This window comes from Chenopodium album, chromosome 16, assembly GCF_948465745.1.
Source record: "Chenopodium album chromosome 16, dcCheAlbu1.1, whole genome shotgun sequence".
Classification (NCBI taxonomy): Eukaryota; Viridiplantae; Streptophyta; class Magnoliopsida; order Caryophyllales; family Amaranthaceae; genus Chenopodium; species Chenopodium album.
Genome location: NC_137849.1, coordinates 40,872,916 through 40,889,943, shown reverse-complemented (window position 1 = coordinate 40,889,943; position 17,028 = coordinate 40,872,916). Strand labels below are relative to the sequence as shown.

Here is a 17,028-nt window from a genome sequence, read left to right as displayed (position 1 = left end):
TGAAAGATATTCATATATTTAATGTTATTTAAGCTGTTGAAAGTGTGTTGAATTTTATTTTTGATTTTAATTGCTAATTTTTTTTTTTTGATGATTTTTAGTTTCATTATAATTTAATTGTTGAATGATGCTTTGATTTGTTATTTATGAATATAATTTGTTTATATCATGTATTTGAACATTTTGTTCATATAATTTGAGTAAGCACTTTTCATTGTATTTATTATCAAAAAATTTATTAGTAGTATCATATTATGAACATTGTTTCCATTTTTATGAACATTTAGGTTACTTTCATGAATCTTTCCGTTTTACTTAATTATTTGAGTATTTATATATGCTTTTTAGAAAATAATTGTTAAAGTAATTATGAACATTTTTTTCTAGTATTTGAACTTTGTTGTTATATTTTTGAACTCCAGTAATGATTATTATAAACTTTATTTGTTTATTGCAGTTTGAACGTATGAAGTTGCTTATAAGGCAAGTCTGAAGGCTGAGTAGCATTTCGAGCAGTGTCTTCGGGTCAAGAATATTTGAAGGGTGTTTAGTGGTTTGTGGTTGGGGTTCAGACGTTTATGTAAGGTGTTCCAGTGGTTTGTGGTTGGGGTTCAAAAATTTTTGTAGGGGTTTCAGAGGTTTTGTAGGATGTTCAGTGGTTTGTGATTAGTGTTCAAAAGTTTTTGTAGAGGGTTCATAAGTTTGGTTGGGTGTTTAGTGGTTCAATGGTTGGGGTTCAGAAGTTTTTATAGGGTTTCAGTGGTTTGTGGTTGGGGTTCAGCAGTTTTTGTACAGGGTTCAGATGTTTTTGTACGGGGTTTATAAGTTTCGGTAGGGTGTTCAGTAGTTTGTGGTTGGGGTTCAGTGGTTTTTGAAGGAGGTTAAAATGTTTTCGAAGCGTGTTCAGTGATTTGTAATTGGGGTTCAGAAGTTTTTGTAGGGGGTTAAAGGTTTTTGAGGTGGTTCAGTGTTTTCTAGTGGATTATCAGAAAATTCTAGGAGCTTATTATAAGTTTATAGGGGCTTTTGTGTTGCTTCTGGTTTCTTATCAGAAGTTTCTATAGGATGTTCAGAAATGTTCATTAGTTGGTCTATAATTACATATTAAGCAACAAAAGAAGGAAATACACAACATCCAAATAAATTGTTATTTCATACCAAAATACTTGATAAAAATTATACACAAATTATTATTTCATACATCACATATATATGGACATCAAAGACAACATACATGGATATCAAACAAGAAATTTATGAACAAAAAATGAAGGTAATGGATATGGAACAATTAACATCAAATTTGCTAATTTTATTGCACATTCCACCAAAATTGATCAAAAAGCTCCAAAAAAAAATCAGCAAATCTTCATTTTTTTCTAACAAAATACAAGAAACTTAATGTTAAAGTAAATACAAAAGTAGATTTTTCTCTATTGAGCTTCTACTAAGGGAGAATCAAAATTGAAAACAATGAGGGAAAAAAATAATCTTAAAAAAAATAAAAAAAAAGGAAAAAAAAAGAGGAGAGAGAAAAATAAAAAATGGTTGTTGAAAATTTTAATTTAAGTTTTCAAAGAAATTAGAGGTAGAAAAAAAAAAAGGAGAATATCAAAATTCAATGGTGAAGACAAAAAAAAAAGGTTGGGCTTCAATATGTTGGACGCGGGCTTATTTCTACTAGGTGTGAATTCAATTGGGTTGAGCAGCAGATTGGGCCTGGTGCACCTAGAGCTAGGTGCACCATGGTGCATGTAATACTAATTGTCATCATCCTCCTCCCCTAAACCAAAAAATACTACGTAGAAAGCAAGGCGAAAGCGTGATGGGCTACCTTTGTATTTAGCGAGAACAAGGGCCCAAAAGAAGCAAACTTCCCTTTTCCTCTCGAAGAAAAAAAGAATCTCCCAATTTCCCTTTCTCTTTCTCTCTTATCTTCAATTGTCATTGTAAATTGTGCTCATAATAATACATCACTTTCATACTTGTTTTTCCTACGGCTAAATCTAATCCAAATATCAAAGCTTTCAAATATTTTCACCGTTTATTATGCATTAAATTTTTTAAGTATTTTGCTGCCGAACGCTCTTAGATATTGATACGGAGTAAGTATTTAAAATATTTTTTAAATTAATAGTATTAATTTAAAAATATATGTCAAAATTATGATCGATGTAATTAATATTCATTTTAAATTAATATTTATATTTTTAGTAAGCTTATTCAACACCCCTAAAGCGTTTATTACTAGTGTATTTTTATAAATAAAAGCTTCAATTTAGATGTATTATTTTCTTTATTAATTATTACTCCGTAAATTCTCTCTATTAATCTCTTCTTAAACGGATTCTTGTTATTTTTTTTTCCTATTACTTTATTTTTTAATAATTATATAGGAGTCCGTAATTTCAAAAGTGATCCATATAATAATAGATAATGTATTAAATAGAAAGAAAATTGATTTTAGAAAAATGGAAAGAAAATTAAATTCTTTCTCAATTATTTTTCTTTCCAATTTATACTCCCCTTTAATTTTGCCACGTTTCCACTTTCTTCTCTCTCCAAATCATTTCCTCATTTAACAATTTTAACTTTCTCTCTCTAGTTTGTTTACTCTTTGTCGTTTTCCCTCTCTTCATGTGCTCATAAACCCAGAATATATCTTACTTAAAACCTCCCCACGCTACTACCAATCTCAAGAACTTCCTCAACCCAAAAAAATAATTTTATTTAAAGAAAAAGAAGGTGATTTTATTTTGATTTGATTGGGAAAGAAATGGAGAGGTATGAAATAGTAAAAGATATTGGGTCTGGAAATTTTGGTGTTGCTAAGCTTGTTAAAGATACGTGGACTAATGAATTTCTTGCTATTAAGTTTATTGAAAGAGGTCATAAGGTCAGCTTTTTTTTAATTTATTTTATTTTATTTTTTTTATTTTATAAAGTAGGTAAAATTTAATTTTTTGATGTTCAAAAGTAAATTTGGTGAGTGATTTGATCTGGGTGACTGGGTTAATGGTAAATTTTTTGTATAGGATTTTTGACGGTTTTTTGTGATTTTTTGTTGTAGATTGATGAGCATGTACAAAGGGAAATAATGAATCACAGCTCTTTAAAGCATCCCAATATTATTAGATTCAAAGAGGTAATTTTACTCATTTTTTTTACCATTTTATTAATCATGAATTAATCATGCTGGAATTAATTAGGATAAAATAGCTTGCTGTTTTAATAGTTAGTTAGTTTTTAATTGATTAATTAATTAACGGTTGCTGTTTGTGGTTTGTTGCAAGCTTTGTTTGTGAATTGGACTAAAATTGTGGCAGTAATTTGATACTTTGGTATGTTTTCGGTTTTTTTTTTAAATTTTCGATTTAATAAGGGTAGTTTTGGAATAAAAAACATCGACGAAAGATTGGGGCAATCCTTGGCCAAGCATTTCTCGTGTAATAGTATGACTTGATGTGTTTTATTGTAGCTTTTTTCATTCAAGCTAGGCTTGTTATTAGACTTAAAAAATTGTAAGTGAAAGGAAAAGGTTGGTCAACAACTACCAAATACTAGTACAAACTATGTCGAGAATAAATGACTAAATAATTTGGATCGTACAAGCAACTTAAGAAGCACTAGTGGACAAACCACGAACTTAAGTAAGGTGGAGGATGACAAAGACATTAGTTATTAGTCAATAACAAGCATTGGCTTTTTTGGTTAGTAATAGTATATACTAGCAAATAATGCACCTTACGATTAGAGCTACTCAATTCGTCGTTCCTTCATTGACAATATGCTTCGTGTTGTGAGGAAATGGTGTCAGCACCTCATCTGAATCTATTCCTTGATGTCCATAATCAATTTTGGGCCAATCAGTTGTAGGGTAAGTGCACCATTTTCTTGGAAGTTAAGTGCTCATTGGTATAGAATTGATGTGGACAACATGATTGGCATACAAATTAAAGGAATAATCGAGTGCTTAAAAAGTTGGAATGACGGGATTACTGCATAAGGCAATTGCAGGCTTACACTTAGAGGAATGAAATTTTCTAGTGAAAACAGAATCAACAAATTTTTATTTCGCTTGAAAATATGTTAAAAGAGGAATTGTGGTTGCAATTTCTAGACTTGATGTTGTGTAGAAATTTACGATCAATGTGATCTGAACTTCTCTTGCAGGTTTTGCTTACTCCGACACATCTTGCAATAGTAATGGAATATGCTTCAGGTGGAGAACTCTTTGAACGGATATGTAAAGCTGGTAAATTTAGGGAGGATGAGGTACTGAACCTTCTTTTTGTGGTTGAATTTTTCAGAAAAGAATTACTGTTATCCACTTATCCATTCATTAGAAACAACAAAGTATAACTCATACTAGTTGGATGACTATAAGAGTAACTGAAATGTCCCCTCATATTCGCTTTTTTTTTTTTAGTTTCTGATTTATGCTGGTGTAATAATCATGTATGTTCCCTTACATAAGCTATTTTTTTTGTCTCAATATGTTCACCTCACCAAATAGGGGGGAGGGGTGAATACGTTATATCATAACTAATCACTTCTCTCCTCTTTTTTCATTGTATGTATCAGGCAAGGTTTTTCTTTCAGCAACTAATATCCGGAGTTAGTTACTGTCATTCGATGGTATATTGTGATCTTCCTTTTACTTGCTTCTTACTTTCCATTTCTCTGCTTATAAACATTACAGTCATTATCCTAAAGGAGATTCTTTGTGCAGGAAGTATGTCATAGAGATCTTAAGCTAGAAAACACTCTCTTAGATGGAAGTGCTGCACCACGAGTCAAGATATGCGATTTTGGTTACTCCAAGGTAAATGTTACGGAGTATTATTCAACTTCCCTCTTAAATTTGCTAATCTTATCAAATACCTTGTTAAGGGATGGGTGAGCATTCTGATTATTAGTCACAGAGGACACACAACCTGGATGCTTCATGACTAGAAAGAAGCTAACTTGATGGACGTATAGTGCAGTATTTTCTTCAAACTACTTGCTACCCTACCTTGCAAATCTAAATTTTTTTTTTTTTTGGTGCTACAATGGCCTTGTCTTTGCAGTCTTCAGTGTTGCATTCGCAACCAAAATCTGCAGTTGGAACGCCAGCCTATATTGCACCAGAAGTGTTATCCAAAAGAGAGTATGATGGGAAGGTAATTTGAAGTTCATATACTGGTATAATTGTGTTTTGTTTACCTTTTAATGGTGCTATTCTGAGCCTTAGAGATTTACATTAGTGTTTTTTTTTTTTTTTTTGGATTGTAGATTGCAGATGTGTGGTCTTGTGGTGTCACCTTATATGTCATGCTGGTTGGAGCTTATCCCTTTGAAGATCCAACTGACCCAAAAAACTTTAAGAAAGCCCTCGTTGTAAGTTTGGCATCAATTATAGTGTGCAGCTGAATCTAACTTATTATTAACATTGTCACTTTTTTCTTTGCTGATAATTGGACCTATGGCCTAATATGACTATATAATGTGACAGCGGATACTTAATGCACAATACTTGGTCCCAGATAATATTCCTATATCCCCAGAATGCAGGCACCTTCTATCTCGGATATTTGTGGCCAACCCTGAGAAGGTAATTTATGTTTTGATCTTTTATTTTGTATGACTCTAATACTGTATAGTCTGAAACTAGTATAACACCCGTACAATGCACGGCTTATAAATCTTGATAATCATATTCATTTCACAAAAATTTTAATATAAAATGATTTAATGAGTAATAATGAATTTACTTATAAATATGTCTTAATCATATATTTTTAACTTTCAAAATAATGATATACGAAGTACTACTTGAAAACAACCTTTTTTTTTTTAATTCCTAAATTGTATGGAAAGATTTGAAAAATAATTCAACTCAGTGAACTAACAATTAAGTCATATTTTTTCCCTCATTTCTACTTGTACCACTGGCCACCTCATTTTTAAATGGGAGGATAACACCGTGTGGCCGGGGTTACTCTAGTTACTCAGTCTGGGTTACTCAAGTTACTTCTGACCGAGTAACCTCTTAAATAACCACTGACCGAGTAACTCGTAACTCCTGACCAAACCCCTCGAGTTAAATCCCTGACTAAGTAACCTCTCACAGAGTAACCCCTTTAGTAACACATGACCGAGTAACCCCTAACCGAATCCCTCAAGTAACCCATGACGACCGAGTAACCCCTAACCGAAATCCCCTAATAACCCCTAAATTAAACCCTAACATAGTAACCCGAGTAACCCCTCACTGAGTAACCCCTTAAGTAACCAATGACCGAATAACTAACCCCTGACGGAACCCCTCAAGTACCCCTGACCGAGTAACCTCTTAAATAACCCATGACCGAGTATTTAACTAACCCCTCACTGACCCCTTAAGTAACTTCTAACCGAACCTCTCACGTAACCCTTGATCGAGTAACTCCTGCCACATATAAAATTTGCCTTTTAAATGACTATTTCTGTCCTCTAACTCAATATATTTTTGGAAAAGTTTACCATTATAATAACAATAGGATCATTATATATTGTACTTCGTATATCACAAATAATTTCGTATCATTTTTCTCCTCTATGGCCTCTAAAAACACTTAACGTTTAACATGAAAAATTCTAAAAATAGGATTTTTGATCCCATCACTTACTACCTTAATTTTATTACATGATGAATTCACTTGATCATCACCACACACCTATTGCACCTTCTACAACAAAAAATTTACCTGTCTAAAATTAAAAGCTTAGTACGAAGTATAATTTTTTTTTTTTTTTCCTAAAATTTTAATCTCAGAATGATGTTTAGGCTTGTTAATTGTTTGATTATTTGTCTTTTTTTTAAAGAGATGCAAAAAAATCTACAACATATAAAAAATCTACAACATATTTTCTGTGCGGCTTGTCACACTGTGTGACCGCTTGTAAAAAAAACGAAGTAATTAACTCATATGACACTAACAAACTAACCCCTATTATATTGATTGAGTGACTTCTAAGTCCGGTTCACTTCACCTTATATTTGCTTAAATGAAATTATTTTTATTGAATTTAAATTATTTTTGGAGAACTTAAATTATTTTTACAAAACTAAAATTAATTTTACTGAATTGAAATTATTTTTTGTTGATATTTTTTTATTGTTTCTCTATTATATTTCTTCTTTAAAGTAATTGCTTTTTACTAAACTGAAATTAAATATACTAAATTGAACTTATTTATACTAAGCTAAAATTATTTTTACCAAATATTATATCTTTAAGAGTTTAAGGTGAAGTGAATAGAATCTTATTATACTTATTTAGTAACCCTTAAATAACAAAGTACAACACTGACAAAGTAACAACTATACCACTAATTGGGTAACCCCTGTAACACTAACCAAGTAACCCTATAATGGTTGACTACACACATATAAAATTAGTACCAAAATCTATATTAAAAATGAAAATTATAGTTTTTCTTATAGGGTGGTACATATACACTTACATGCCTCATATTATTATTTAAAAAACCTACATAGGAAGTGGCCTATCCTATGGTCTAAGTCCTATCTTTTGAACAAATCTAGTGATTTCTGGCCACTTTAGATTGCATGTAAATGTGATAAATAGATCTGGATATCCATACCACATGTATGTAGCCATGACATCCTAAAAATTTTGCATCATATATCTAGCACTATTAGTAAATGACAAAGATAAGACAGTCTGTAATTCTGTAGATTAGGGATCAATGTCTCCTCTCAAAACTGCATAAGCAAAATTCTTATACAATTTTGACCTCAATTGTTTTTGATGTGTTCGAATGTAGTTAAATCTATTAGCCTCAATTATAGTGTAGACATTAGCCAAAAACTGCTCAAATAACTTTCTTGACATCAATAATTTTGCAGCTAAAAAATTCTCTCATACTCAATCTCTACCTTTTGTTGGAAGAACTACTTCCATGATTATTCCTTATCAGAATTTCTACCCTATAACCATCATTGTCCTCAAAAATACAATTAGTTAACATCTTCTTTTTTTTTTTAACTAAATTGTAATATAAAGTTGACTAATATGTTGGATAAAAGTTTTTATTAACTATAAATATAATAATAAATAGTTATCAATAGGATTTATATATTTGAAAAAAAAAAAAAACCGTTATTAGGATTTCTTAACAAATCATTGTAAGTTATATTAAACTAATACAAATCAAAATATATGTTTTTTTGTTAAAGATATAATATTTATTTGACAAAGATTTTATACATGTTTATTTACACTTGAAAAAGATTATATAGTACTCCATAAAATAAGTACTTTACTAATATTTTCTTAAGTAAAAAAATTCAATAATATTTATGAAAAAGATTTTTGAAAAAAATACACCGTAACAATTTTTAACCAAAAATAAAAATTAGGATTTTTTTTGAAAATAACACCACAAATTTTACAAAAAATGGATTATAACACCACATAATCTCAAACTTTGATTATAACACCACAAAAAAAATCCAAAAATTGGATTTCAGCACCTTCTAACTGAAATTTGGATGAAATCCGTTAGTGGGATCCAAGATAGACACGTGGCAATAAGACATTGGTTTAAAAAATATAGGTAAAAATAATTTAAAAAAAGAAAAAGAAAAACACCCTATAACCCTAACCCAGCCACTAGCCCACCACCGGCGGCCGCGACTCCACAGCCGGAGACTCCTACTGACGCCGGCAACCCTTCCTTCACCGGCGAAGTCACCGCCCATCATCCCCACCCACCACAGCCCCCCTCCCCCCGCGCAAATCCCACCAATCAATCCGTGCAAACCCTTACCACGAACCACCGAAAACCACTCATGTCGTCGCCTCACCGCAAAATCGACCCTGCTGGGGCTTCGAAAGTGGTTCTCGACCCATTTGAAGGTGAAGCGGAAGTACAGGGGTGGTTTTTCAAGGAGGAAGCGAAGTGGCTGGGAGGTTTCGGCTGGGTTGGGTTAGGTTTTGGCTGACGGTGGTTCGGCAACGGTGTGGGCTGGGGTTTCGGCTAGTTTAGGTTGGGGTTTCGATGGTGTGGTGACGGTATCGGAGGTTTTGGGGCAGGGTATGGTGACGATGGTGGTTCAGCGACGGTATCGGAGCTTCGGGGGTTAGGTTTGGGTGACGGTGGTGGGAACCCACCGGCGGTGGTGGCTGGTTTAGCATTTTAGGATTTTTCTTTTTTTTAAAAAAAAAAAATTAATTTTTTTTAATCCAATAGATTAGTGACATGTGTCAAAAGTGAGCCCCACTAACGGTTCTTGGATGGAATCCGTTAGTAGGTGGTGAAATCTATTTTTTTGATTTTTATGTGGTGTCATAATAAAAATTCGAGAAAATGTGGTATTATAATCCATTTTTTTCAAAATATGTGGTGTTATTTTCAAAACAATCCTAAAAATTATATAAACTAAAATAGGAACATGTGTTATTTTTAGAAAAAGATTAAAAATTATATAAACTAAAATAGGAACATGTGTTATCTTTAGAAAAGATTATGTAGTACTCAATAAAATTAAGTATTATAATATAATATTATTATGTAAAATTATGCAATAATATATATGAATAAGATTTTTGATAAATATACACACGTAATAATTTTTAACCAAAAATAAACTAAACTAGATTCATACATTTAGAAAGAAGATTCTGAATTATTTGCTAGGATTGAGGTGGGAGTGTGGAACATAGGTTCTGCATCCTGTACACTGTACAGCAATAAGTTGTTGGATCATTAGTTCCAGCTTCATTCCCTGATCATTTCACGGTGGAAGCTGTTAAGACTGTTGTATCGTTGTTTGATACTTCATCTTCATTTTTAATCATCCTCAAATTTATTTTGTTTATTCGCTCTCTATCTTTCAATTTGTAGCAAAAATTACATAAAAACGTACCTAACTGAGTTGATGTTGGGTCTTTGAGCAGAGAATAACAATTCCAGAAATAAAAAACCATCCTTGGTTTTTGAAAAACTTACCAGTGGAACTCGGAGAAGGTGGAAGTTGGCAAAGCAATGATATTAATCAACCACCCCAGAGCGTCGAAGAGATATTGTCTGTAATTCAGGAGGCACGACAACCTCTTCAGCCACCTAATACTACAAGCGGACTACTTGATTGTGGTAGCATGGATTTTGATGACTTGGATGCAGATGTAGATCTTGATTACATGGAAAGTAGCGGTGAATTTGTATGATTATGATAAATTATTTACAGTGTTACAAAAATGTATCATATGTAAATCATACTCTTTCGCACTCATGAGTAAGCAAGCATGAGTGTCGTGCAAAGAAAATGGCCAAATGAGGCAATATATATTTGTCGCGTTCACTATGTGTAATTTCCATGCCAATGGAACCAAGTTCAGCTATAATTTTAATCATCAATATACTCAATTGTCACATACTCAGTTCGTTTTAACTCGGTTTTATTTTTGTTTTCTTATTGGTGATGCAGATTAGTGGTGGAACAAGAGGCCAACCCATTGATCTAACCACACATGAACCAGCTCATGAGTTGATCTGAATGTTTAATGGAACAAGAGGCCAACCTATTGATCTAACCACACCCTTCAGATTTAGCCGCACTTGTTTATTCAAAAAAAAAAAAAATTATGAATAAAGGAAAATGCAATACATGGGATGGACTACATATATAAGGAGCTAAAAATTATTAGGGCAATGATATATGGTTATGTATAAGCATTAAATATACTTCCTAAAATGAAATTAAGTTGGGAATTCATGACAAAATCACGCGCATATCGGTGTGATAAATGTTGATCTATCCCCAATATTTCCTTTTTTAGCTTCTTATACATAGCTAGGGTTGAAAGTTCGGTTTTCGGTTTGGTTTAAGCCCAAACCGAAACCGAACCACTCTAATTCGGTTTTTGAATTTTACAAACCACACCGCACCACTTTACTTTTGAAATCAAACCAAACCATATAAATTTCGGTTTTAAATAAAAAAAATTGAACTACACCGAATATTTTAGGCCTTGTTTATTTGGGCCTTAATTTGCAACTTTTGTGGGCTTCCAAACTATATAAACCAAACTGAAATATCATATTAACCAACATAACAGTAGCATAATAGGAGCAAAACAACCTTAAGAAGTGCTAATTCAAAGTTACAAGGCCAATCTGGAAAAAAAAAAAAAAAAAAAAAATCAACACTTCATCCCAAAAAAAAATTGTTCAACATTACAACAAAAAAAAAAAAAAATCGGTTTGGTTTCGCTTTTTTCGGTTTTTCAATTTCTAAAACCGAAACCGAACCACTCTAATTCGGAAACCAAATCAAACCACATTAGAAAAAAAAAACCCGAACCATATTTCTAATTCGGTTCGGTTTGTGGTTTGGTTCGGTTTTAAATCAAACTAGTCTTTTAGTCCGTTCAATGCACGGGTTATAAACGTAGGTTATTTTTATATGTATGTATGCTTTTCAATAGTTGAAACTACAAAGTTATTGTTTCATGACTATTGAGATGATTGAAGCTGTGAATACTGAAAACTTATAAGATAAAAAAAGAGCGAGGGTAGAATTGTGGAAGAAGACAAAGGACTTTTGTTAGGTATATTGTATATATACATGAATATTGTGAGTTATGAAATATCATATTAGTTTAAGCTAAGTATTTTAAGTTTAAGAGATAAAAAGACTATTTTTATTATACTTCATATGTTTATGTAATGTATACTATTAATTCAACTTTATTTTATCATTGTGGAAATGAAACACTTCATTTTCTGCAAGTTACGGAATACATAAAGACTTTAACATTACGTCATACATTTAATTTATTTTTAATATTAAAAAGGCAAGGGAAGTGACATGTGGCATATGAGTGAGTTGTGAGGACATCTGGCAATGTGGCATATGAGTAAGTTGTAAAGACATGTGGCAATGTGGCATATGAGTAAGTTGTGAAGACATGTGGCATATGAATGATTGTGGTTTGTATTTTTAAATACTAAGTATAGACTAAGTATAGATATAAATTAGTTTCAACCCTATACATAGCCCTTAGAGCAGAGCCAGAAACATGATAAGACTTTCTAGAGATAGCCTTCCAAACTCAATCGTAAGGGCTATATTTATCATTTTCCAAATTATAATAAATGAATATATAACATTAATAATACTTCTGTCAAAGGAAAAACTTATACTCCATACTAATTAGCGTAATTTTGTCATGCACTACTAAATTAATACCAATATTTTTTAAAAAGTAATGTATTAAGGGCTTGTTTAGTTCTTATTTGAACTTTTTTTTTTTTAAAATAAGTAAAAATAAAACGAACTAAACATGGTTAAGTACTTACTTTTTAGTTTTAACCCTAAGAGCTACATATAGTTCATATAAATAATCACAATGGTAAGAAACTAATTTACATGTGAATTTTGTCATGCATTCCTAAAATTAATATGGACTTCCAAATTAAAAAGATAATACTCATGATTATATTTTAGCCCTAAGAGCTACAAAGTAATTGTATCCATAAATCTGTAATTTGTAATCTATAGTACTATATAAAGAGAAAGGACTTTTTCATCGATAAATTTTGCTTTTCTTAAAATACCCTTCTACTTTTTAAAAATTACATTATTTACCCACAATTAAAAAATAATTTTTTTTTTTAAAGAAAAAAACTATCCTATCATAAGGGCCTATTCTGATTGACTAAATTGAGCTAAACTGAACTGAACTGAACTTATTGAAGCTGAACTGAACTAAATATTTTATGAGAGAAAGAAATTAAGAACCTAATTAAACTGAAAATAATCTGAAGAGAACAGGCCCTAACTACCCATAAACATAAACCATTATTTAAATAAATAAAAAAAACTACCTATCATAACTACCTATAAAAAATAAAACTGCTCTTTATTTTTTTTCTTCTAATTTTTTACATGGTACACGCATAGCCTCTTAGCTTGTAATATATAAAGTGAAAGGGGGTTTTGGTGATAAATTTTTCTTTCCCAAAATGCTCCTCTCATCTTTTTTTTTTTTTTTTATTTTTGTTTTTATTTTTTTTACTTTTTTTACTTCTTTTTTTTTTTTTTTAAAAAAAAAAAAACTACCTTCATTTGTTTACAAAATAACTACCATAAATAAAAAAAACTATCATCCTTTATTTTATTTTTTTTGAAGGATAGGGCATATATTAATCACGAAGAGAGGTCCATTTAAAAAATTAAACATTTTTTTTTAATTAGAATAAGGTAGATAATATTTCAAAAAAAGGGAGAATTGAACCATATAAATTTCTTATAATGCACACGCAATGACGCAATGTGCGTGTGTCTCATAACTTGTAAAAATATTACCACAATATTACCTTCATTCGTCTCATAACCTCAGTCTTACTTTAATGATTATTTAACACCGCGAAGACGTTTGTAGACTTGACAAATGGGTCATTCGGGTCGGGTCAATTAACATTCGGGTCGGGTCGAGTTGATTCGGGTTTCAGGTATGGCTCGAGTCAAGTTCGGTTCGGGTCAATTTCGGGTCGGGTATGTTCGGGTCATATTCGAGTCGGGTTAAAATCAAGTCGAGTCATGTTTGAGTTGTTCCATTTGCGGATCAAGCTCAAATCAACATTTTATATGAGGTATTTTGTTATTGTTATAATAAAAGCTATTATTTCGGTTTATGAGCTTGGCTACCCTTGAAGGTGAACAATTTGAGTTACTTTGGCACTAGACATTTTTAGTTCAATTACAGGGTGATTTTAGTTTGGGTCATTTCGGGTATTGGGACTGTTCGGGTCAAACATTTTGGGTCAATTTCAGGACTGGTCATTCTAGTTTGGGTTAATTATCGGGTCAGGTTGGGTGTCGGGCTAAGATCGAGTCCAGTTCATTTTCGGGTCGAGTAAGAGTCAAATTTGAGTTTTGAGTCATTTCCAGATCGATGTTTTTGCGTCAATCAATGGGTTGGGTCATTCATATCGATGTTTTTGGGTCAATCAATGGGTCTAGTTATTCAGGTCAAGTTTTGGTTAGTATCGCCAGGTCTAATACGTTGTCTAGCAAGATTCATTAAAAAAAAAAAAAACGGCAAACGAAGTAGTATTGTTCATGGAGTAAAATAAACAACAGTGCCAAAGCCCATTTGAAAAAAGAAACCCATTTAAAAGAAACGATTATATCTGACGGCCAGAAATGCCCTAACCTATTCGGATCTAAAAATGATCTCACATTAAAACGGGTCATACCATTCAAATATATAGCCATCCTAACTTAAAACCCTAGAACTCTCTATTCTATATATCAGTCCCTCTTTCTCTCTTCCATTGCCCTTCAGCCGCTCTTGCTCTCCAACCATGAAGGTTTGTTCATCATCCTCCTTCACAATATTTTCTGGGTTTTTATCTGATTCTTTGAATTTTTCAATTTTCTGGGTTTTTATTTATTCAATGTGTTTGTTTCTGGGTTTTGATTTTGGTTGATTTTGTTTGGTATTTGCAGTTCAATATTGCTGACCCTACTACAGGGTGCCAGAAGAAGGTCGAGATCGATGATGACCAGAAACTGTGAGTTTTTTCTATCAATGACAAATTAAATTTTGATTTTTTTTTTTTATTAGGATTAATGAGGTATACGAATAATCTGTGGTTTTATTCCTTATTTTTCACTTGCTTTTGAATTTTTATTTACATGGATTTGAATCTGCCCATTTGTGTGTTTGCTCAAATATGAAAAATGATTAGTGTGTAATGGTTTGTATATACAGTAAATCATCTGTTATAGACTGATTATTAATAAAGTGTTAGTAGTATTGTGTTAATTAGCTGACGAATTGTGTAAGATGTGAATTACTCTCTTAGTATAGGATTTTTATTTTATTACTGTATATGACATCCTGTATTTATAATTGGATGGTATCGATTGTATGAATGGCTTCGCTAAATTACTGATTAAACTGAAATGAGGGTATTCCTTTTAGTTTGAGGTTATGATGACTGAGTGGTAGAGTAAGAAGGGTGTGTTTTGGAATTTAGATTGGGTTATATTTAAGGAAAATGTGGATGTTTCATTAATCAGTATGCAATAGATGATCTGGGTGATTGTGTGTAATTGTTTCGCCGTTATTTGTTTGTTAGTAGTTTAAGGCAATCGTTAGCGTTGCTGGGGCGCTGTGCTCATTGAGCAGATGGTGCTTTCAGCCCTTTGCGTTGCCGATACCTATTTGAGCTAACCAATGCTTGCACTACTGCCCTTGCTATTGATGGCTGCGTGCACTCAGGTTCTCGTATATGTTACATGAGTTTGCATTTCACTGTACTGTATTGTTGGATTGATTTTCTTAATTGTCTGTATTATTATGAAATTTTCTTAGAATTCTTGTGTTGATGATTAGTGAGGTAGTTAGCCTTAGTGCACTTGATTGACTGGATTAAGCTTATGTACCTTTTGTTTTAAACAGCCGTATTTTCTATGACAAGAGGATTTCTCAAGAAGTCAGTGGAGATGCCCTTGGAGAGGTATGTATGCTTTTGCTTAATGCAATTTTAAGTTTTGAATGTTGCTGGAAGACTAATGTTTTGTTGTCATCCTTATCTGCAGGAGTTCAAAGGTTACGTGTTCAAGATCAAGGGAGGTTGTGACAAGCAAGGTTTCCCCATGAAGCAGGGTGTGTTGACTTCTGGAAGAGTTCGCCTATTGCTCCAGAGAGGTATGTTATGGATTCATGCTTTTGTTCTCTTGCTAATTTGTTGAGTTGTGCACAATTATGCAAGTAATTTTTAACTTGGTGTTTTTTTAATTCTCTTTGCAGGAACACCTTGCTTCCGTGGTTACGGAAGACGTAATGGAGAGCGTCGTAGAAAGTCTGTCCGCGGGTGCATTGTTAGCCAGGACTTGTCTGTGTTGAACTTGGTTATTGTTAAGAAGGGTGACAATGATCTCCCTGGTCTTACCGACACTGAAAAGCCAAGGATGAGGGGTCCCAAGAGGGCATCCAAGATCCGAAAGCTCTTCAACCTTTCCAAGGAGGATGATGTCCGCAAGTATGTGAACACATACCGCAGGGAATTCACAACTGCAAAAGGTATATGAGCTTTAGTATACTTTTTAAAGATGTATGAGATAATCTGGTTTCCTGCACTCCATTGTTGTCTAATATCTTTCTAATTGGATGAACAGGCAAGAAGGTTAGCAAGGCTCCTAAGATTCAGCGTCTTGTTACTCCATTGACTCTCCAAAGGAAGCGCCGAAGAATTGCTTTGAAGAAGAAGAGGATTGCCAAGTCCAAGTCTGATGCTGCTGAGTACCAAAAGCTCCTTGCTTCCAGGTTGAAGGAGCAGAGGGAGAGGAGAAGTGAAAGTTTGGCAAAGAGGAGATCTAAGCTCTCTGCCGTTACCAAGCGACCATCTGAGGCTGCATAGTTTGATGCTTTCTCGTTTTGATTGAATCATTGATGTTGTCTTGAAGTAGTATTGTCATGAGATAATTTAATATGTTTCTCAAAATTTTGAGTTAGAGACCTGAGTTATATCTAGTTTCATCTTTTTGAATCAGGAGAGTAACATTCTTGTGGATCCTTGTTTTTTTCAGAGTTGCTCAAATACTTTGGGTTATTATTACATGTTTTCTTAGAAATATATTACCTGCATTTCTGTATTTATTATGTTAAGTTTGCCTGATTCTTTTTTTCTAGACTATAACGTGTGGTCGGGTATTCAAGGGCTGGGGTTGGGTATGGAAATTGGAACTATGCTACTCAGGCTTCACAAATTGTTTAGGTAGTTTTTTTGTACTGAATTTAAGTTAAATTGTACTGTAATTGCTGTTTCAAAAATTGATATTAGAAAGCTGAACCAAGTCCGTTTTGGGTAGTTTGATGAGTTTTTCATAGATTCATTGAAATAAAACAAGCTATACAATTTATCTAATGGATTTTTTTAATTTATTGCAATTCATAGCTGTTGAAATGACAAAAATAGTTTAAAACCGGTTCTCCAATAGAAATTTTTTCCTGATATGAG

The 17,028-nt window shown here is 32.5% G+C and overlaps 2 protein-coding genes across 2 annotated transcripts; both read left to right on the top strand.

Annotated features, from left to right (window-relative positions):
* The first annotated feature begins 2,561 nt into the window (after window positions 1-2,561).
* Window positions 2,562-10,427, top strand: LOC145585329 (serine/threonine-protein kinase SAPK2-like). The gene is made up of 9 exons (XM_081642035.1): window positions 2,562-2,896; window positions 3,071-3,145; window positions 4,174-4,275; window positions 4,585-4,638; window positions 4,733-4,825; window positions 5,073-5,165; window positions 5,278-5,382; window positions 5,498-5,596; window positions 9,951-10,427. The coding sequence occupies exons 1-9, from the start codon at window positions 2,777-2,779 to the stop codon at window positions 10,218-10,220; spliced, it is 1,011 nt and encodes a 336-aa protein (XP_081498161.1). The 5' UTR covers window positions 2,562-2,776; the 3' UTR covers window positions 10,221-10,427.
* Window positions 10,428-14,273: 3,846 nt separating this feature from the next.
* Window positions 14,274-16,644, top strand: LOC145586520 (small ribosomal subunit protein eS6-like). Its single transcript, XM_081643370.1, has 6 exons — window positions 14,274-14,370; window positions 14,510-14,574; window positions 15,468-15,525; window positions 15,608-15,716; window positions 15,819-16,091; window positions 16,187-16,644. The coding sequence occupies exons 1-6, from the start codon at window positions 14,365-14,367 to the stop codon at window positions 16,426-16,428; spliced, it is 753 nt and encodes a 250-aa protein (XP_081499496.1). The 5' UTR covers window positions 14,274-14,364; the 3' UTR covers window positions 16,429-16,644.
* Window positions 16,645-17,028: the final 384 nt, after the last annotated feature.